Raw genomic sequence first — 21,743 nt, forward strand, 5'->3', positions numbered from 1 at the left:
AAATATGTGTATTAACCCTATTTATTATCGACAGAAAACACATACCCTTATTTATACCATTTTAAAACACGGAATCGTTAAATAGTGAAAAGCACGTGGATTTTTTTTTTACTTTATCCTATTTATTTATTTTATTTATTTTTCACTTGATGACTTTATGGTTACATGTTCAGGGTTCGATTCTCGCCTTTGGGAATGGAAAGAATTTTCGTGACCAGCAGTCCCACCCATAGAGGTGCAAACCATCTGCGAAAGTGAATAGTCACTGCTGTCGGCGGTGGATACACTTACGAACCAAAAAAAAGTAAAGATCTAATATCTATAATGTTTTTTTTAAAAATATCTATAATCGTGTTGCAATTTGTTGCTGTGGCTTTGTCACGTGACTATGAAGACATTTTTTTTGACACAAAGAAACAATTCATTAAAAGATCAAATCATTAACGTACAATAGACAATCAGACTGAGAGCCGGTATCCGAACAACAGAAAGGATAACCCGGTTCGCTGATGGAAATAAACCAGATACAATAAAGTATCGAATCAAAGCTAACAAGGATCTAAATAACACCAACAAAATTCCAACAACAGATTTAACACTAAGATCAAGTGCATCCCATATGAAATCTGTGAAGAGACAAAACACATTTGAAACCCGATCCCTGAGCTGATACGAAGCTTTCTGAACCTCATGACCTTCATCAAACGGCTGAAAAACAAGATACCAGGAACAGACCCGAATATCTCGTACGAACCACACATGGTTGCACGGAGGTACTGAAACCTGAACAAGTTTACAGGAATAGACCCAAAAGTCTCGTGTGAACCGCGTCTGGTTGCACGGAGGTACTGAAACATGAACAAAAGCCACAAACTTGGTGATGAAGACGAGGAAACCGGTGAAGAGAGGGCCATTGACGAGAGTATCCTTCTGTTTTCTCTTCCCACGGTCTACTACATTCCACGAATCCGCCAGATCCAGCCAGAGACGATGATACTCCTCATGAAATCGAAGAGGCCCCAAGATCGATATTTTGTTCATTTAATTAAAATATACCAGCGTAATTTCTGATATTGAATAAAATTTCTCCTTTTGCTTTCAAATAACAGCTTAATTTAGTTCTGAAATTCATTATTTTTCACATTCTTTTATTTTTAAATTATTCAATTTTCACTACAAATTTCCAAACCAAAATAATAATAATACACCGACTTCTTTCCTTTTTTTAAACATCTTTAGGATCCGTTTAGTATGTCGTAATGCAATGTAATATAATGAAGGCCGTAATGTAATCAAAGGGTAAAAACTATGCTTACTTTGTTTTTTACAAAGTAAGCCTTACTTTGTGTGTTTTTACCATTAGATTAATTTTATGTTCCATCATCCAATGGTGAAAACACACCAAGTAATGGTATTTTGTAAAAAACAAACTAACCATAGAAGGCACCGTAATCAAAGTTATAATGTAATGGAATGGAATAGTGATTCTATTACCATGTTTCGTTGACAATTATGATGTAATGTAATAACCATTACAATACTTATATTTTCCTAATTAAATGCAATTATAAAATTTTATTTACATAATTAAAATCAACGAAAAATGTGAAAAAAATCGAATCGAAATCAAATACTATATGATTAAATGCAATCATATACTTTTGCTTTTTCATATTTTTTTACATTTTTCTCGTTTCTTTTAATTTTCATTTTCAACATTTTTCACCGTTTTTCTATTTTCACATTTTTCCGGTTTTTCATTTTTTTTTTCATTTTTCGCATTTTTACGGTTTTTCGTTTTTTTTTTCATTTTTCTCATTTTCAATTTTCATGTTTTTCAACTTTTTGCGTTTTTGACAAGAATGAGATGTGAGATTTGAGAAATGAGAAGTTAGATGACAATGTAATGAGAATTCAAGTTATTTTTCTATGTAATGGGGATTACAAGATTTCTTCAACAAAATTTAACTTAAGGTTTTTTCATTCCATTACAATGAAATTGTAACATGCAACCAAACATGGTAATGAGCTTTCAATGTAATGGTTAGTACATTACGAAGGTCATTACATCTTACCAAACGGCACCTTAACACCAATGCATCGGTACTCTCTAGAAATACTCTACGAACAGACACAGAAATTGCCGTCTTAACTAATTAATGGGTTGTAGAATTTGTTGAATGCTTGAGATAAAAGATTGAATCTAACTCTTTAATGAAATTAATACACTCCAGAATACACTCTGTATAATAAATAATGAACCAATTTATTAATGGCATGATCGAGGGCAATTGAACTATTACATTACTTTTTCCTGACAATTTAATCCACAAAAGCGCTTCTCAGATCGATATTATTGCTTTTATCATGACTGGTTCAATACATCCTGGAACAAAAAATTATGAGCAAATAAGCATCGCCTATCTGGATCTCGAAGTAGAAAAACAATCGAGCTATAAGTTTGTCAAATGCTTCTTACAATTTTAGGTTCCTTCTCCATAATTCCTAACTTTAATTTAGCTTTTCAAGGTCATTTTAACTTCAATTCAATCTTCCAGTAACCTATTTTTAATTTATTTACGTTCAATTGTCAAATTCCGAATCCAAAAGTTATCAATTACATAGCTCAAAGCTCGTTGAAATCATTTTTTGCACAGTTTACAGTTTCTGTCAAATGTTTTTTCAACTCCTCTTTAGACTCTTTAAAGTCCGATTTTACTCTCGACTTCTTATAAACATTCATTCCTAACATTTTGATTTCAATTTAGCCTCTTATTTTGCTCAATTTCATGTCCGAAAGCTCTCATACGAGTCATCCAAACTTTAGTCCAAATCTACCTCTGACTTTAGTTACTTGTACCACTTTCAATCCTCTCAAATACCGCTTGAATCAGAAATCCGTAAATGAAGTCAGCTCTGTTCTTTGCCAACCGCTCGTGGTGTTTGGAAATCCATAGCCGACGTCAATTCAATGTCTAACCGAGATTGCTAATTGTGGCTCCGAGTTTATCGTTTAAATATTTCATTCCATTTCCTTTTTTGCGATTTTAGCAATTCTTCTGTACATATTATTGAATTGTTTATGCTTTATTTTGCAATTGTTCAGGTATATGATGATATAAAGATTTCAATTGTAATTATTCGTCTTATGCATATATATTCAGACCTTTAATTACATCAATAAATACTCATTTCCCCTAATGATGTGTCAATTTTGCATTCTTATTTACTTTTATTTACCCGTCTTTTTACTTATCCGCAATAGCTTAAATAAGATTAATTATCTAGCAAAGTTTTTATAACGGCACTAGAGATCCACTAAGGGCTTTTTCAATCTATGTGTCTTTCACCAACCGCTTCGATTAGATTTTAAGTTTAGATACGCAATTCCATAAACTTAACCGTTCACCTCATTTCAGAATTAATTTATCTCGTAGATCCGTATACAAAACCACATGTGACAAGATTAAAATTGACATATTCGCAAAATATAACTAGCAGACGCGAAACTGCCCGAAGAATTGATAAATTACCTCAATTCATCAAATGATTTTTTGGCAAACATATCTTTTTAGCCAAAATAATTTCCTAATATTATCCGGAATGACTTTAGAGTATTTCGAAATTAATATGTATTTTTAAGGTAAAAAGCATTATTAGGCCCCTGATCTTTCATTTTTTGGTTTATTAAGTCCTTGATTTTATTTGGATACATTAAGCCACTGATCATTTATTTTTGGTCTCATTAAGCCCTTCATGACCGAATTAATAAGTTGTGAACATCTAATTCTATTAAAAATAAGTTACTAACTTCATCTGTATTTGAAATTATTAAAAAAAAAAATTTATAGTTTGAATTAAGGTTTTTACAGTTTTTCTATAGCCACATTACATATCCAAAACTGCTTTCAAACAGTGAAAAAATACAAATTTCGAATGCAGGGCAATGAATAACAATATGTAAACCAAATTTTATGTTCAAAATTAATTTTTTTGGTCATGAAGGGATTAATGAGACCAAAAATAAATGATCAGATGCTTAATGTATCCAAATAAAAAATTAAGGGTTTAATGAACCAAAAAATGAAAGATCAGGTGCCTAATAATGCTTTTTGCCTATTTTTAAATACCTAATTTTCAAATTTTTTATATTTTTAACACAGTAGTTCCATTAAAAAAAGAAATTTGGTTTCATATCCTTTTAATTTAATCAGAATTTTGAACATTTTTAAATACATAATTCTCAGCAAAAATATGGAATTTTGCAAGTTAGAAGATAACCATGAGTCTACTATTATAGGCTAATACATACCTTGTGACCTCTCATTTCAAAAGTTTCAAATGATCCATGTTTTTTTTGTCCAATTGCATTCAATAAGAAAGAATTTGTTGGATGCAAAAGATGGGAAACACGCTCCGTCATATGTCAAAAAGAAAATATCAAATAAATAAATAAAATTAGAAACTTTTAAAAGTTTACAGGGCAATTGAAGTTTTTGGTTATTGAATGTAATTAGATAAGAATAAAGGGCAATTGAATATAATTGGACAATAAATAGAAGGTTATGAACGCAACTTGACAAGAATAGGAGGTCGTTGAATATGCAATTAGACAGAAATATAAATGCCCTGTTTAGTAAAGAGTTTTTTAGTATAAAATTAGAGATTTGAGTCACTTTAGAGATAATGGTGCTTGTGAAGAGAGGTTTGAAAAAGTTTATTGAGTCCAATAAAAACTGATTTTGAAAAAGCTGTTTTTATAAGTTTTCAAAATTAGTATATTGCTCAATCTCTTTTGAATGACATTTTTATATATAATTACTATACTTTGATCCCAAATAAAGGTTTCCTATATCCTTATTTGTCATTTTACGCAACCAACTGTTAGCAATCAGTTAAGTTTTATCAAACAAGTTTACACAATCAGCTAACTGAAAAGGTAATCAGCTAACAATTGTTTCTTAAAAAGGGTCAAGTCATTTAATACTTTTGAAAATACAAGGGAACATCTTTGGGATTGATCCAACTTACTGTTAGGAATAAAGTACGATTACAATAAACAAAAACAAAAACAATCACACATAAATTGTTTATCCAGTTCACCACTCAATATGAATGACTACGTCTGGGGGCACTACCAAGCCAGGATATTTCACTATAATGAAAGAGATGCGGATTACAGAGAAAGAGGTTACATTTATACTGCTCAAGAAACTCTAACCGTCCGAAACCCTAATCGCGCAAGTTGGATCGCTGCAGTTGGACCCATCGCTTCAGTTGAGCCTATATATATTAGTCTCCAAAACCCAACACTTACCAACGTTATGAGTAAAATTGCTATTGACTGCCAACGTTAGGAGTAAAATTACACAATTTTAAACGTTAGAGATAAAATTACTCATAGTCGTAAACGTTAGGATATTTTTGCACCTTATCTAAAAAAAACTCCATATAATTTTGCAAGTCAGAAGATAGCAAATGTTATATTTTGAATATTATTATATATAACTTACACAATACATATAATTAAAAAAAATTAAAAACTTGTGAATACAAAATCAATTGATTACATTGAAAAACAAAAATAAAAACATTATAATATAATCATATCATATAATTAAAATAAAAATAAAATTTAAACAAGTCCAGCAGCAGTAATTCCCATTTCTCTAAGAACTTCAACACATTCAATACTCCTTTCTTTCTTGAGAAACCCAATAGGATTTGCTTCCCTTCTATCATTAGCAATTCCATTATGAGTTGTCAGACTAATTCTTGCTGCATTTCTATTGAATTTGTCTGTTGATATCTCATTGCAATCTCCATCTGGTGCTTTTACTGGCAATACCTCACATATTTCGTCCTCGTGGTCCCCGTCTACCTGGATCTCGTAGTGTCCCGATGCATCGGTGGTCGCTTCTTCCGTATATGTTACCTTTCCGCCTACTCGGTCCTTGCATTCTAGCTTCACGGTTGCCCCTATAATGATAGAAATTTGTTAGTTCGGGAAAAAAAAAGTGAGGTCATAGGTGGAACGGGTCCGCCGGACACTACCCTGAGAGGGGTGGTTCTAGCCGCTCTATGTCACTAGTGATTTCTAGCTCTGCGGCTATATATATATAGTTTGGAGCAAGGCCCCGAGAAAAAGAAAAAATATGTGTTTTTTACACGTGAAAAGCAGGTGAACCCGATTCATTTTCTCTATGGATGTCGTAATTTTTTTTAAAATGATGCGCTAAAATAAGAAAAATTATTATGAAAAATAAAAGAATTTGAATATCTCGTGAAAAGAAAAAAAAAACTAAAAAACAATGATTCTACGTGTAAGTTAAATAAGCACGGACATGTATTTGATTTAAAAATTTAAGTTCATATATAAAAATTTGAATGAATATTTTATTATTTTAGTTCTGAATAGTGACATAATCATCGAAGAGGGATTAAGAGTATAATTACAATACTCTCCATCTCTCTTTCTATACAAAAAAATCATCTAAAACCATCATTCTCAAGATGGATTTCGACAGCCGTGATGCAATCGATGTCTAAAATCATCATTCTCAAGATGGATTTCGACTGTCGGGATGCAATGAGTGTCCCTTGTATCCCTCCCACCGCTACCTACCATTCTCAAGATGGTTTTCAACGGTGGGGATGCAATGGACGTCCAATGTATCCCTCCCACCGCTACCCACCATTCTCAAGATGGATTTCGATAGTCGGGATGCAATGGATATCCACTGTATCCCTTCCACCATTACTCATCATCCTCAAAATGGATTTCAACGGCCGGGATGCAATAGACATCCCGTGTATCCCTCTTACCGCTACTATATAATAATAAATATTATACCTTTAATGAAATTAGAGAGTTTAGTCATGAATTGAACACGACATGAGTCGCAATAAACTTTGCCCTCCACGACGAATGGAGTTTCTCCATAGGCCAAGCAAATGAGAGACAAGAAGCAAATGGCATAGGCTAGAAAGCCAATATTGTTGATAAACTTGGCCATTTTTCTTTCCTTTTCTTCTTAGTTTTTGAATTATTTATGAAGATTAAAATTGGGTTTTTTTCCTTTATAATGGGGGAAAATGAATTAATTTTAGAGAATTTTAACTAATTTGAGTTTTTAGTTATTTACATGTGGTTTAAAATTAATGTTTTGATCCTATTTTGTCTCTCTATAGTTTGGGGAAAAATAAATAATGGAAAGCTTTAATTTGACACCTTTTTTTTTTCTCATTGACAATGTCAAAATAATGTTATGTTTTGATTGGAAAAAAAATCACAATATTAATCTATGTTTAGTTTTAATTTTGGTTTTTGAAAATTAAACAAAATAAAAAAAATGGGAGTGTTTAGGGCTTGTGACTTTTTATTTTTTATAGAAAATATTTATATATTACATTAAATTAGATGAATAAGTTCGAATACACAGCGATAATGGTAAGAAATAAAACATCACCTATTAGACTAATTCGATTAGTATATCTTAAATTAAACGAATTAGAGTTTTTTTTTAACATCATCATTCAACTTCAATTTGTCTTCATAAAGTTTTGACATACCTAACAACTCATTATAAGTCAACTTAGATATTTGATTGAAACGTGTCAGTTATTTTTATGGAAAAAAACTCGAATTTTTTTTTCTTATGAAAATAATTGACACGTAAGTGGATGTGACATGTTGTTTCGGTTAGAGCTCTGAATTGATTTATGTTAACGTGTTATCATCGGATTGATTTTGAAATAAAATTGAAAATTAAGTATTTTAATTGGACGAATTGAATTTCCGACTTATAATGCATTGAACCCGGCAAACAAATGAAGCCTTGCTAAAAAAACAAGAGGAAATTACATAGAAAATGACGTGCTATTAAATATTTATGATTATATCAAATCTTATTTTCAATTTTGTGCAATAGAAAAGTTATAATAACTATTCTTGAAACAATTTTTGGGGTTTAATACAAATATTTTGGGTGATTTTAATGGAGTCCTCCGAATAGGGAAATTATACAGAACACAGAAATAGGATTGGCGCTGAAGATGATGACAACGACAGAGCCAATGCTGAGAAGACCTCAGCTTGAATTCCCCAAATTTACATGGAAATCGAAAACCTCAGTAGAATTTGAATCACTCAGTAGTAGAAGAAGAAGAGTAACAACGGTGAAAGCGAAAGGCGGGCAAGACAACCGTAAGCAACTACAGAAAGGGAGGTATCTGAGCAGCGAAGCTATTCAATCAATACAATCCTTGAAGAGAGCTTACATTTACAATTCCAATAACAACGATACTCGTCTTCTTCACCGTACTTTGAACACCAATTTCAGCCGCTTGTTGAAGTTCGATATGCTCGCTGTTCTCCGTGAACTCATCCGCCAGAACCACTGCCTTTTGGCTCTCCAGGTAAAATTAATTCTCAACCATGGATTGGAGTTCGATTTTAATTTCGAAGTTAAATTAAGTATCTCAGTTGCAGAATTCTACTAAACTTCTTGCTCACTCATGGATTGGGTTAAGTTCGATTTAGTTTCGAAATCCGAGTTAAATTAAGTATTCCTAACAAATTTCTTGCACACTCATGGATTGGTTTAAGTTCGATTTTAATCCGAAATCTGAGTTCAGTTAAGTATTCTTGTGATACCTGAGATTTGAATATTGTTTCAAGAATCTCACAGAACTTGCAGAATTGTAACAAACTTCTTGCTCACTCATGGATTGGTTTGAGTTCGATTTTAATTTCGAAATCCAAGTTAAATTAAGTGTTATTGTGCTAGCTGAGATTTGAATGTTGTTTCCAAAACCTCTCAAAATTTGCAGAATTCTAATTTTATAGGAACTGAAATCACTTTTTACTATCTGGTTACTCCATTGATTGATTGGACGGTCGTCTTTGACAAAATATGGCCACTCCTTTACTGGCTTCAGTTGATTTTGGATTTCTTTGTTGTTGAAAACCAGTTATTTTCATGAAACGTTGAAGGAGATTCTTTTTTGCTTGATACAACAATATTTGGAAAAGGATTATATCAGATTCATAAACTTCTTGCTCACTCATGATTGGTTTAAGTTCAATTTTAATTTCGAAATCCGAGTTAAATTAAGTCTTCCTATGATACCTGAGATTTGAATATTGTTTCAAGAATCGCACAGAAATTTCAGAATTCTAATTCTATAGTAATTGAATCATTTTTGCCTATCTGGTTACTCCTTTAATGGCTTCAGTTGAAATAGAATTGAATTTTATGTTCAAAAACCAATTAATTTCATGAAATGTTGAAGGAACTACTTTTTTACTTGATTCAACAGGTGTTTGAAGAAATTCGGAAGGAGTACTGGTATAAGCCTCAACTTTCGTTATACAATGATTTGATTAAAGTGTTGGCTAGCAATGGATATATGGATCAGGTTGCTCTTGTTTGCAGTTATTTGAAAGCTGAAAGTAATTTACAGGCTGAAACTGAGTCATTCAATGCTCTTTTTACAACATTTTTAACCTCTAACCTCTCTGGACTTGTGATGGATTTCTATGATTTGATGAAAGCTGTGAACTGTGAACCTGATAGATCAACATTCAAGATACTCATAAATGGTTTAGAATCAAGGGGTGAATATACTGTTTCAGCAGTATTAAGACAAGATGCCTGCAAATACTACGGTGAATCTTTGGATTTCTTAGAAGAGCAAGAGGAGGTGATGGGAGAGCAAGCCAAAGCTTAGATGTCAAGTTGAATTATAGGGTAAATTACACCACAAAGCCACTCAACTTTATCCTTACTAACATGACGGTCATTTAATTTCAAAACTGGACATAACTTTTCTAACATTTAGGTGTTGTTTGGTGAAGAGTGAGAAAGTGGGTGTTTAGAGAGAAAACTCCAGAAATGCTGATTTAGAAAATCGAAAACGACATCCCATTAGGAAATGGTTGTTTAGGATACTGCTTGTCATAGCTGCGAATTAGGGTTTAGGGTTTCTCACCCGCTGTTATGCTCAATCCATTAGGATACTGCTTGCTATAGCTCCATATTTCAACTATGAGATGGAAAATGGATGTCAAAACCACTTTACTTAATGGAAATCTCCTCGAGGATGTCTACATGGCTTAGCCAGAGGGTTTTGTTAATCCTAAGTATCTCAATGGGGTAAGCAAACTTCAGAGGTCCATTTATGTACTGAAGCTCCGGAAATGGTGATTTGGAAAATCGAAAATGTGGTCCCATATGAAATGTGATTCTAAACAACTTTCATTATTGGTTTTTCTATTTTAAGGTCGTTTACTTTCATAAGCGACTTTCATGCTAAAAAACGGCAAACTTTTTATCTCCGGTTTTTGAAGTTAAGTGGCCGTTATGTTAGTAAGGACAAAGTTGAGTGGTCATGGACGTAATGTACCCTTGAATTATATAATCATGATGGATCGACACAAATCTTTGCATTTGTTTATGTTGAAATGTCATAGAACAAAGCAGAAACTACTGCAGTGTGTTTGACTATGCATTGCTGATGTTTAAATAGGCGCCAATATTAGTTAGAGTACTGTTATTAGATGTTGCTGATGTGGAAACTTTGTTACTCTATGAATATAAGCTGTAATCTCTTCATCAATCAATATACAGAAACAATTTTCTTCTCTATTTCTCTTTTCAAGTAACTAATTCTAGATGGTATCAGAGCAAGCAAGGTTAGTTGAGTGCAGAGAGAAAGAGAATTTTTCTGTTATCAATTCACATTGCCTCGTTGCAGAAATTACAGCGAAGTTCAGCAAATGGACGGGAATGGTGAAGCTAATTCAAGGTTTTCAGCTCAGAAAGATCTGAAAAACATCACAGCAACAAGACATGCACAATTTTCCAAAACTCTTCAGTCGATTCTCATTGCCAGAATACTGACTGCATTTTGACCACAAACACTGAAAATCCAGGTTTGATTCTCGTTAGCACTCCTCTAAACTATTTGCTGTTGCTGATATATAGGTAGTAGATATTAGTTGATTTTTCTGTTAAAAGTAGATGTTTCAAAAAAAAAAATCAAACACTTTTTATCTATTGTTTAGAATTAGAAAGCAAAAATAGTTCCGAAAAATGTAACCAAACAGGTACTTGGAACCTGTTGTAGACTCGCCTGACTATGATCACTGGAAATGGATATTGGATAATTAACTCTATTCATTGTTATTAGAATCTTCCAATTTGGCTCGAGCAAATCATAAGGTTCAATTCAATTCAACTATATTTCCAACCGAATCTATAAGAGAAATCTAAATTATAACAGAATCTTACGATTCGCAATTCGAATTGTACGATTCGATTCAACTCTATTTCAAATCAATACACAAGTCTCATTTCATCCCATTCAGAAATTCGAATTGTACGATTCGATTCAACTCTATTTCAAATCAATACACAAGTCTCATCTCATCCCATTCAAAAAACGTGTTTCGTACTTTGCGTTGTGGTGCAACAACAGATTATCACAAGCAAACTATCTTCATCATCGTTCATCAAAAACTTCAACAACACTAACTATTAAACTCACTCACCACTAGTCCGATTGTTATTTATAAGTTATTAATTCAAACTAGTTCCACTCCATCATTATCAAGTTGACAACAAAGGCAATAAGAAAACAGAGCCAGAAAAACTCTCTCTATCTCCCCAAAGTTATTAAAAGAGTCCAATTTGTGAATTAGTTTTATTAGGATTGTAATTATATTTGAATTTCAATTTTAAGTACTCGATTGATATGATTTATTTTTTTACATTAAAATTGCATTTCTTTTTTTTTTTTTGATAGTTTAAAATTGCATTTCTAAACTAATATTTGATAATATTTTAAGCCCAATATGCCACATATTTTAATTTTTTGTAATATTATGATTTGAATTGAATCTTTCGATTGGATTCATGTGTCATGATTCATAAAATGAAGATTTCAATTCACAAGTCGAATCTCGATTTGACAACTACAACTCTGTCGCTAAGGAATTAGCTTATGATTTCGTTTTTCTCCTTTTGCTCGATCTTATGGAGAGAAACCAAACAGAGATATGGAGAAAGTGACATATAGTCTCTTGATTTTTCGTTTAAAACAAGATTTATATGCTATTGAGCAAAAACTCAATCTGTTAGTTATTTCTAAAACTGAATTGACTTTTGGATGAGTTGATAATTCTAAGGCGTAGTTAAAGTTGTCAGCTATGTTGTACGGAAACGAAACGAAAACAGATACCGGGAAACATTATTTCTAACAAAAATTAGCTAGGAAATGATAATGGAAAGGAAAAGGAAATGGATACGAAACGTAGAAACGCTAATGAAGAAGAGTTTCCGTGCAACATAAATTGTCAGTATGGTGATTCTCGTAAGATTGTTCAAAAACTAGTTGAAGATGAACATTTAATGTAGTTTTTAGCTGGTTTGAATAATATGATCAAGTCTGTAGTCGAATTCTATTGATGGAGAGTGTGCCTAACATGAATAAAGTCTACTCAATGGTGTTGAGATCGAAAGGCCAAACGAGTCCTCTTCCAACTGTAATCCAGCCGAGCTGAGCTTTGACCTGCTCATACTTGGTTCATCAGAAAATTGACGATCTCAAGCTCGAGCTCAACATGAACAAGTTCATAGGCGTGTGCATCGGTTCAAAACCGAACCGAACCGAAGAATAATTGTTCTAAGAAGAAGAATTTCTCAATTGACAACAGGGCATTTCAATTGCCAATTACACAAAAGGTATAGTTCAAATTCCAGTACTGTGTTTTCCTTTCCTTCCCCTGTTTCAGGTATGTGAGGGAAGACAACATGTTCATAGAAGTAGTCATAGACCTGTTTAAAGGTCCGGATATCTGTCCGGCTCGTGTCTAATAAGAAAATAACATTAAAACCCGTCCAATTCTGCTTATTTTTGGACCGGCTTAAAATCTATAAAAAAATATTCTGACTCGGCTCATCTATTAAATATTATAAGTTAAAAATAAGTTATTTTTAAGTATAAATTTTAATTTTTTTTTTATATGGTTTACTATAGCTGAGTTTAGGATTTGATTTCAAGCTTGACTCTAAATCCGTCTAAATTTATAGCGGACTAGGCTGAGCTTGGGTTGAACATTTTTAGTGAAGTGGTCTGGAATAGAAGTGTGCATCGGTTTAAAACTAAACCGAAAAAAACGAATTATCAAAATAATTGATACCAACACCGAATCGAATAATATATAAAACCAAAATATGCGGTTCAGTTTGGCTTTAAATAGAGCAACCCGAATTTAATTAAATAATAACTATATTTCCTCATTAACAACAATAAAAAAAAGTGTTTATATATTATAATATGTATATATAAATATAGAATGTGAGGATTGTTTTTTTTTTTTACATTCTTTTCCAATGTAAAACTATAAACCGATGCTAAATCGAAGTGTCAAAGAAATCGAACCAAAAAACTAAGTTGAATCGATTCAATTCGGTAATGCAATTTTGCATAGCCCTAGTTTAGTTGAAGATGCTTCCACATTAATAACCCACTAAAGTAGTGGTTCAACTTTCTATATCTAATAAATAGTCTTTTATTGGAGAAATTATTGTCAATACCGGACTATGACTATCGCCAACCCATTTCATCATTTTTTTTATAGATTAAACTATATTTTCTTCATTTTCTCTCTATTTTAATGTTACCACTGTGTTTTTGCTTTAACCCATTTTCTTATTTCTTTGCTCCACACACAACACTTTTTTCAAATAATAATATTATATAATAAAATATATAATAACTAAGATAACAATAAAATATTATTCGATGTTACATCAAATTTTTCGATACAACATCAAATTTACGGAAAAAAAAAAGCTAACCATCATCAAACTTGCTTTCCAACATCTGGATTGGAAATGGTCTAACATCCTAGAATTATACCATGTGGTGCAAAATCTCAAATTGCAGCACATAACACAATCTAAACGGAAGGTGTCTCTAACATCCGGTGTTAGATATGAAAGAGGCAAAAATGGAATGTGTTTTTGTGTTCACTGAACTTTTTCCTACATAGCTGGGAAATTTGAGTAACACAACTAAAGGGCGGTTATAAACAGATGACTATAGATATACACTACTAAACTCTTCAGCATCAAAGCGGCATCATAGCATTTATTGGTCGTTGGAAACTATCGGATAACACAATGAAAGTTGTGTATGGAATTTTAATTTCTTCTTTGACAAAAGCACCCAAAAAATATCAATCGAATACCCATAAATCATCAAAAAGCACCCGAAACACCATCTGAATCCTATACCCGTCACTGGCTAAAACTGTTTGCCTTCATATGTTTGACTGAATTGCCAATTTTTGGGAGCAACATTGTAAGAAGTAAGTGTTGTTCCAGAGGTAGTAGTAACCTCAAAAGAGAGAGGTTGTCCAATTAAATTAATATTGGATTGCCAATATTGCCCCCAGTTTCTTGCCATAGGTATCCAACCTGTTTTTGATCCTTTCACTTTCACACCAATCACTTCACCATCTAATCCCACATTTGTAATCAATACTTGATAGAAATGAGAACTCCCACTCATTGTGAATCTCACCCCACCCTTCCTCTCACACTTCACCCTGCATAAAATTACACAAAAGGGTATTTATGTCAATTCGAATTATTGTGTCAAAATAATGTTATCATTATATATGACATAAATGCAAAAAGAAAATGATAATTGTGTGAATCGTATTGTATCAATTACATCTATGACCCCTCAACTTTGCTTTTACTTTCCTTATAGCTCCTAAACTTCAAAACCGGACATAAAAGGCCCATAAATTTTGTATATAAGGTGACAATACAGGTTATCGTATCAAAATTATGTTATGTTATACATATGTTCTATATGATTATATGTGATATACATGCAAAAAAAAAAATGATAATTATGGCAATCATGTTTATCAGTTGGCTATCTCTGTAAATCGTATTATCGTGTTAGAAATTATCATGGGCTCTCAACTTTGCTTTTACTTTCTTTATAGTCCCTAAACTTTAAAACCGGATATAAAACTCTCTAATCTTTGTACTTTACAAGAATAAAGTCTTTTGTGCTAATAAAGGGCAAAGTTAAGGGTCTTTTGTGCTAATAAAGGGCAAAGTTTAGGGATTTTTGTGTTCAGTTTTAGTTCAGATGCCATAAAAAAAAATGTCAATTTGAGGAACTATAGGTGTAACTTTCCCATTATATATAATGTTAATGTTCCTATGATTATATACGATATATATTTAGAAAAATAATAACCTAATACATTACTAGCTTGCTGAACTTGTCTATAATAATAGATTGACTCTCTAAACTTTGTAAGTGTCTCATCAGCTCCTTGAACTTGATTATTTTGTATCGCTAACTCCCTAAACTTGTTCATAAAAGTAGAATAGCTCCTTGAACTTTTTTTTTTTTTGTAGGAACTCCTTGAACTTTATAAGTGTCTTACCAACTCCTTAAACGTGCTTATTCGGTAACAACTAAATACAAAAACCATAATAATAAGTCTCAATACTCATCCATTCAATCTCTCAAACCTGCAACACTAACTCTTATAATAGGTTGAAAGGTAAGAGAACAGAAAAAAAATTACCTTTTAAGTAGATGAAGATGTATTTTTAGAATTTAGGATTAATATATTTTGTATTTAGTTGTTACGGAATAAGCAAATTTAAGAAGTTGATGAGACACCTATAAAACAAGTTTAGGAATAAGATGAAGATGTATTTTTAGAATTTAGGTTTAATATTTTTTGTATTTAGAGGATAATCAAGTTTAGGAAGTTGGTGAGACACTTATAAAGTTCAAGGAACTCATCTACTATTATGGACAAGTTTAGGGAGCTGATGATGAATTAGCCGGATTATCTTTGTAGATCCTGAAAGACATTATGTTTTCATTTCAAAATACATATCTATTTGAGTGAGTTATTTTTGTGATTTTCATTTGAATTAAAGATTTATTTGGCCCCTAAAGTTGGTAGACAGTTACAATTTAGCCCAAATCGAAATTTTAGATGTCAACTTTGACAAATTAACCCAATTTAACAAATTTTTGAGTATTGAAATTGAGTGTTGGGTAACTTGTCAAATATTGTCTGCTTCAGAACCGGATTGATAGCTAAATTTCGATTTGGACTAAACCGAACAGGTCAAATTCATCCTCAATTCTTTTAATTAAGTATTACCTCTTGTACTGAACTGGAATGATATCAGCTTTTGGTTCAGCAATTTGAGCAAATGCAGCCTCAGACATCTCAAAATGTTCTTTTGGAAAATTACACCAACCTCCATATTCTGATGAAAGTCCATTATTTGGAGGACAAAAATCTGTAGCAGTCAGAATAATTGAAGGACTTCCTTGAAGACACCATAAAATATGGTCTACACATCTTATTTCAAAGCAAGCTCCACAGGTACTTCCTCTGTTGAACAAAATGCTACTTAGTCCAGAACTAAATTCACCATATGTTGCAGCTTTATGAATGTCTCCATATCCACATGCTCCCTCTGTAAAATCAACACAATGCTCTACTTAAATTCTCACTAGGGTATCAAAGTTTTGATACAATAACACGATTTATAAAGATAAGATAACCGTAGTTTTTTAATGATAAATTAAAGAGTAAATTACATTAATGGTTTGGCCTAATGCATACCCAGTCCCCTAAAGTTGTCCGTTTTGTTCATTTAACCCCCTCACCTTACGGGACAACCCTTTAACCCCCTAAACTCCATAAAAATGGTATTTCTCATCCCCTTAACTTGTCCAAATTTGTCATTTTACCCATTCTCAACTCATCGAATATCCTATTTACCCCCTTAACTCCATAAAAGTGGTATTTCTCACCACTTATGATCCTATTTACCCTCTTAATTTCATAAAAATGGTATTTCTTATCCCTTTATAGTAGTAAAAAAAGTTGAATGGAGAAAGAACGAATAAAAAATACAAATAACAAGAACATTAATATAAACAAGTTAAATACATTATATGTAGGGATAATGTACTGAAATGGGCCTATGATTTTTGGGGAAGTATCAATTTAGGTTCCACTTTTATGGAAAACATAAATATAGGTTTAACGTTTAAAAAAAGTTATCAATTTAGGCTTCGATAACGGATTGTAAGGGGTGAAAAATACCACTTTTATAGAGTTAAGGGGGTAAATAGAACATTCTATGAGTTGGGGGGATAAATGGACAAGTTAAGGGGGTGAGAAATACCATTTTTATGGAGTTTTGGGGTTAAAGGGTTGTCCCGTAAGGTGAGGGGGTTAAATGAACAAAACGGACAACTTTAAGGGGCTGGGTATGCATCAGGCCTAATGGTTTCTAAACTTTACATTTACTTTCATTATGATCCCTAAACTTCAAAATTGAACATTATTCTTCAGTTACTTTACAATTCAATAACAAAATAGTTACTTTTAATGTTGATGAATATGAAAATTTATTTGATATTGTAATTTTTACGGTTAAAATATAGGGTAAATTACATCAATGGTCTCTAAACTTTACACTTATTTTCATTATGGTTCCTGAATTTCAAAACCGAACATTACAGAACCAGAAGTTTACACTTTATTAATACAATAGCCCTTTTTAACATTGATCAATATGATAACTTTAATAGCTTGTAACCTTCCATTATGGAATTGGTAGAAATGTTAGTATCAACAACTTTAATTCTTAAATTTTTTTGGTTTTGAAACTATTTAGATGTTTGTTTGGTTAGGAGAGAGAAATTAAATTTGTAGAAAGAGATATATCCAAAAATTGCGATTTGAAAAATTAAAGATGGTGATTCCGTGGTTACATTAAAATGGGTCATTATATTATGAAAGTATAAAGTTCAAGGGCTATAATGTTGTGTTCTGAAGTTCATGGACTATATGAAAATAAGTGCAAAGTTCAGATCCATGGGTGTAATTTATGCATAAATTACATCCATGGTTTTCTCAATTTGACTTACTTTCTTTATGCCCCTCAACTTCAAAACATGTCATAGAAGTCCAAATTTTTTTATTTCTACTATGATAAAAGTCGTTTTGATAGTTGGTAACCTCAAAATGAAAAATTTGAAGAATTAAAGTTGAAATATAATTTTTAGTGTTTTTTTTCTCTAAACAACTATTTCCTCTTTCCTAACTAAACAACACTTAAATGAATTCAAAACCAAAAAATTCAAAATTTAAAGTTGTATAGTATATTTCTTACAAGGCTTAACCCCCCCTAACTTAGCCTTTTTTTTTTTTATCACTTGACCACTCAAACTTAAGGGTGTTCCACTTAGCCCCTTAAAATCCACTTTTCACCTACATCTAGCCACTTAAAGGAAAATTTTATATTAATGACTGATATGCACCATATTTATGAATTGTTATATTTCTGTGGTATATTGTTGTGGTATATTTGGGAAGAAGAATAAAAAGAGGAATTAGGGATTTATTTAGGACCGTTACTTTCTTACGGTTGAAGAAGGAACACACCAATTTCCTCTTCTTCACGCGCCTCAAACTGTTAGAGTCTCCAACATCTGCCAAGTCAATGCCACATCATTTTATTGTGGCTAGATGTAGGTGAAAAGTGGACTTTAGGGGGCTAAGTGGAACACCCTTAAGTTTAAGTGGCCAAGTGACAAAAAAGGCCAAGTTCAGGGGCTGAAGAGGGGTTAAGCCTTTCTTAAAAAAAAATTTGTTGAACATATCATTTCATCGACTATACAATGGAAAGTTACCTGCTATTGGCACAGTCAAAGAGACTTTCATATTAGTAAGAAGCAAAATTTAGGGAGTTTTATGTAGTGTTTTGAAGTTTATAGAAATAAAAAAAAAAGTAGAGATAAAGTTGAGGGACCATTGATGTAAATTACCCAAAATTCACCATATGTTAAAGTTTTGTGAATATGTCCCTAGCCACAAGTAACTTGTAAAACCAACACAATGTTACTTAAATTAAATTCTCACTAGGCATTTTGACATCAGAACACAATTTACAAAAGATAACTCATTTAACACTTGCAATTTGTACAGGTAAATTACTTTAATGGCCCATCAATTTTGTCTGTACTTTATTATGGCCTCTCAACTTTAAAATCTGTCATTAAATCTATGTAGCTAGTTTGAATCAAATGATTGATGACGAACTTGAATTAGAAAAGTCTAAGAATTCAAGTTATTAAGAGCCATATTTCCTATAAAATCACTATTTTCAAATTATTCAAATCATCATAGTTTCAAGTTTATCTCTTATAATAAAAAAAATCACATAAATAAAAAATTTCAAGAATTAAAATTACTTTAAGCACGAGTTCAATAAGCTACATCAGATTTTTATGTTAGTAAAAAGTTGAAGACTTTTTATATCAGCTTTTGAAGTTAATGAGTCATAAGAAAAGTAAAGACGGATTTTGAGGTAATATAGTTGTAATTTATCCCTAAATTCATATGTTGCAGCTTTGTGATATCTCCATAGCCACAAGCTCCCTCTGTAAAACTAACACAATGCTACTTAAATTCTCAACGCGATTTACAACTGAAAACAACACATTTCAACACCCATAATTCTTCCTAAACATAAAATGTGCAGAACAAGTTGGAGAATTACCTATAGAGATAGAATCATCTTTAACTTTAGTATAAGTTGCAGTAGCAGTCTTCCATTCAAACTCCTCATCAGCATCTTCATCAGTATGAGCAGCAGCACTTTGCAAAATGAAGAACCAGAGAGCTACTACTACTACTACTACTAGACCTTTTACAGCATCCGCCATTGGAGAAGAAAGAAGCAAACTCTGATTTTTAGTTAAAGTTAGACCCTTTTATTCTGCCTGAAATGAAGCTCCTCCTCCATTGAAGATTAAAAAAGGTCAGGCCTTTCTTTTCTTTTTCTGGTCTTTGGTATGTTTTCAAGGTGAAAACAGAGACCAGAAACAGGGGTTTAGTGTGAAATTGGGGCACACCTAGCAGAAAGGGGTGGAATAAGAAGGAAGAATCCAAAAAATTGTCCAATTAGGGTTTATTTTTTGCACTTCTTTTTAGGGGGGAACTTAAACGGTGATGAGAGAGACCCCACTGCTTTGGAGGGGGGAAAGAAAAAGTCATTGCATTTACACCACTAGCAGGCTCATTGAAAAAGTACTTTTCAACATTTTATCGGGTAAATTACACCCATGGCTACTGAATTTTACCCATTTTCACATTATGGTTACTCAACTTCATTTTTTCTCGGTATGACTACTGAACTTTACACCTTTTAATACCAGTGGCTACTTAACGTCTTAAAATGACCGTTGACAGCTAAAAATAAAAAATACAAAACCTTAATGATATTCTAAGGAACTTTAATTCTTGAAAATTTTCGTTTTGAAGTCATTTGGGTGTTGTTTGGTTAGGAGAGAGAAAATGAATTTTTAGAGAGAGAAACCTCCAAAAAAATGTGATTTTCAAAAAAAAAAATCTGGTTTTAGGGTAAATATCGTTCTGAACAACTTGAATTCTTGGATATTTTTATTTTGAATTCGTTAACGGTCATTTTGAGAAGTAAGTTAAAATTGAGTGGTTATTGGTGTTAAAAAATGTAAAGTTCTGTGGCCATACTGGAAAGAAATGAAGTTCAGTGACCGTAATGTGAAAAAGGGTAAAGTTCAGTGGCCATGAGTGTAATTTACCCAATTTTATCCCAATTGTGAAAGTATGAGCACTGAATTTTAATTTTTAATTTTTAACTGTGTTACTACTTAATTTTACACTTTTTAAAATTGGTGACCATTCAGCGCCTCAAAATGATTGTTGACGGTCTCAAAATAAAAAATTGAAGAGTTAATAATATTCTAAAAAACTTTAATTCTTCAAAATTTTCGTTTTGAGATCATTTAGGTGTTGTTTGGTTAGGAGATATAATGAATTTTTAGAGAGAGACAGTTCCAAAAAGGTGATTTTGAAAAATAAAAGATGTGGTTTCATGGTAAATGTCATTTTGAACAACTTTAATTCTTGAATATTTTCATTTTGAGGTCATTAACAGTCATTTGAGGAGTTAGTTAAAATTGAGTGGCCGTCAGTGTTAAAAAGTGTAAAGTTCAGTGGTCATACCATTCATAATTGAAGTTACAGTCACAATGTTAAAATGGGTAAAGTTCAATAGCTATGAGTATAATTTATCCTTAGTTCTAATATTAGTTAATATAAGTTTTACCGTTAAGCAAGTAAAGAACTTCAATTTTAATATGTTTTAATATTATTCTGTGAATTATATAATAATATTTGGCCTAATACACAAATAACTCCTTAAATTTGTCCAAATTTTACAACTGTTCTTTCCAACTTTCAATTATAACAACTTACCCTTTAAACTTGTCCAATTGTAAAACATAACATCTCAAACTTGTCCAAAGTGTTGGAATATTATGAGGGTGAAAATGTGTTTATGTGGGGAAATAGCTCCATTGAAGATTTCATGACGTGATACGAATCTGGGAAAACGTTTTTGCGGTTGCTTCAAGTACGGGATAAAAAAAATTCCAATTTGGGTTATGTTTTACAATTGGACAAGTTTGAGGGGTTATATTTTACAATTAGACAAGTTTGAGAGGTAAGTTATTACAATTGAAAGTTGAGGGGGGCACTTGCAACATTTGGACAAGTTAAGGAGATTATTTGTGTATTAGGCCGTAATATTTTAAGGTGCGTACAACATATTTTTTGCATA

General features: G+C 32.0%; 3 protein-coding genes across 3 annotated transcripts; 1 reads left to right on the forward strand and 2 right to left on the reverse strand.

Annotated features, from left to right (window-relative positions):
- Window positions 1–5,635: 5,635 nt before the first annotated feature.
- LOC136206514 (olee1-like protein) lies at window positions 5,636–7,036 on the reverse strand. The gene is made up of 2 exons (XM_065997589.1): window positions 6,854–7,036; window positions 5,636–5,979 (listed from the first exon to the last, which is right to left on the reverse strand). Exons 1-2 carry the CDS (start codon window positions 7,014–7,016, stop codon window positions 5,636–5,638), a joined length of 507 nt encoding a protein of 168 aa, XP_065853661.1. The 5' UTR covers window positions 7,017–7,036.
- Window positions 7,037–7,935: 899 nt separating this feature from the next.
- Window positions 7,936–10,649, forward strand: LOC136206513 (protein THYLAKOID ASSEMBLY 8-like, chloroplastic). Its single transcript, XM_065997588.1, has 2 exons — window positions 7,936–8,418; window positions 9,322–10,649. Exons 1-2 carry the CDS (start codon window positions 8,056–8,058, stop codon window positions 9,730–9,732), a joined length of 774 nt encoding a protein of 257 aa, XP_065853660.1. The 5' UTR covers window positions 7,936–8,055; the 3' UTR covers window positions 9,733–10,649.
- A 3,174-nt stretch (window positions 10,650–13,823) lies between these two features.
- On the reverse strand, window positions 13,824–20,074 carry LOC136206512 (expansin-A20). The gene is made up of 3 exons (XM_065997587.1): window positions 19,641–20,074; window positions 16,220–16,541; window positions 13,824–14,617 (listed from the first exon to the last, which is right to left on the reverse strand). Exons 1-3 carry the CDS (start codon window positions 19,804–19,806, stop codon window positions 14,314–14,316), a joined length of 792 nt encoding a protein of 263 aa, XP_065853659.1. The 5' UTR covers window positions 19,807–20,074; the 3' UTR covers window positions 13,824–14,313.
- Window positions 20,075–21,743: the final 1,669 nt, after the last annotated feature.

Source organism: Euphorbia lathyris, chromosome 9 (genome assembly GCF_963576675.1).
Source record: "Euphorbia lathyris chromosome 9, ddEupLath1.1, whole genome shotgun sequence".
Classification (NCBI taxonomy): domain Eukaryota; kingdom Viridiplantae; phylum Streptophyta; class Magnoliopsida; order Malpighiales; family Euphorbiaceae; genus Euphorbia; species Euphorbia lathyris.